The 1,384-nt window shown below is 39.2% G+C and overlaps 1 protein-coding gene across 1 annotated transcript in view; it reads left to right on the top strand.

Moving 5' to 3' along the window:
- LOC101854179 overlaps positions 1-1,384 on the top strand; it is a gene marked incomplete in the record, with an annotated part of 56,825 nt that overhangs the window by 53,415 nt on the left and 2,026 nt on the right. The window contains 1 exon segment of the mRNA XM_035970708.1: positions 1,152-1,292. Within this exon segment, the coding sequence (XP_035826601.1) occupies positions 1,152-1,292 (141 nt within the window).

Below are 1,384 nucleotides of genomic sequence, written 5' to 3'. Positions count from 1 at the left end.
ACACACACACACACACACACACACACACACACACACACACACACACACACATATATTTTGTACCTTCTCTTTTCCCTCCACCAATACATGCCTGACACGCCCACCCACCCCCCTTCCTTTACTTCTCCTTTTCCCCTCCACTGCAAGATCAGTTTCTCTATCTCTGCTTTCTCCTTTGTCTCAGATGTACTTGTGTATGACATTTATTTGAATCACTTGAATGTGCTGCTTCTGTGTTCATCCCTTCTTTCTTCCTTCTGCTCTATTCTAACTACTGCGGGTAAAGAAGTTAAAATGTTATCAAAAGAAGAGGAAAAATCTGTTGGAAGTATTTTGTCGGGATATCAGTATCACTCACTACAGATACTCACACGAAATTTTGTTTAAAAAGATGACATTTGAGTACAGATTAGTTGGTAGAAATGAAACAACAACAAGAACAACAACAACAATAACAACAGTAGCAGCAACAACAACAACAATAACAACAGTAGCAGCAACAACAATAATAACAACAGCAACAACAACAAAACTGACAAAATCAAAAACAAACAAACAAACAAAATCAAACACACTGATAGTTCCGACTCACATAATTTCGCAATGATGAGCTGCGATAAGACCTAGATAGATGGAGTCATTGGAACATTAACCACTCACGGCATCCCCCTGACCCAAACTCTCTGCTGGTGGCAGAGAGACGTCTCTTTCTTGCAGCGACACCCAAAAGGTATAAGCGGCGGAAGAAAAAGCAACAACAAAAAAGATGAGCTGCTACAGAAAGGCCACATTACAGCCTTTAAATCGTTATAAATAGATCGTGCGTACGAAGATTTGTTATAAGTAAGACACATTACAACTGGACAACAGAAAACTTGAGTAAAGAATGGACACATACACTAAAGCACATACAATACAATTTTAACCTTATTTACCTGTTCTCATAATACTGCCACCACCCCCTTCCCCCTCCCCTATTGAAAAGGGAAGAGAAAGCATATACACACAAACACATACAATTTCAAATTGAAATGATTTACTTGTCTTTATAATACTACCCCCCCCCCCCCTCCAACGTCCTGGAAAAAAAATAAAGAAAAAAGATGACTTTTATGCTCACTTCTTTTTTCTTTTTTTCTTCTCTCCATCAGGGGAAATTTGACGAGGCGGACACAGGCAACAGCGGCAAGATCAGTCATGACTCTCTGAGGCGCATCCTGTCAGACACTGTAGGGGATCAGGTCACCACTGACCCAGCCCTGTGGGACAACATACAGAACCTGATCAACACCGTAAGTATTGGTTATGCATGGTTGTTTGTTTGTTTTTTGTTTGTTTGTTTTTTTGGTTTTTTATTTATTTATTTATTCATCTATTTATTTAT

This window comes from Aplysia californica, unplaced genomic scaffold (assembly GCF_000002075.1).
Source record: "Aplysia californica isolate F4 #8 unplaced genomic scaffold, AplCal3.0 scaffold00311, whole genome shotgun sequence".
In the NCBI taxonomy this organism is placed as follows: Eukaryota; Metazoa; Mollusca; class Gastropoda; order Aplysiida; family Aplysiidae; genus Aplysia; species Aplysia californica.
The sequence above is the reverse complement of the archived record's forward strand: the minus strand, read 5'-3'. Positions and strand labels throughout refer to the sequence as shown.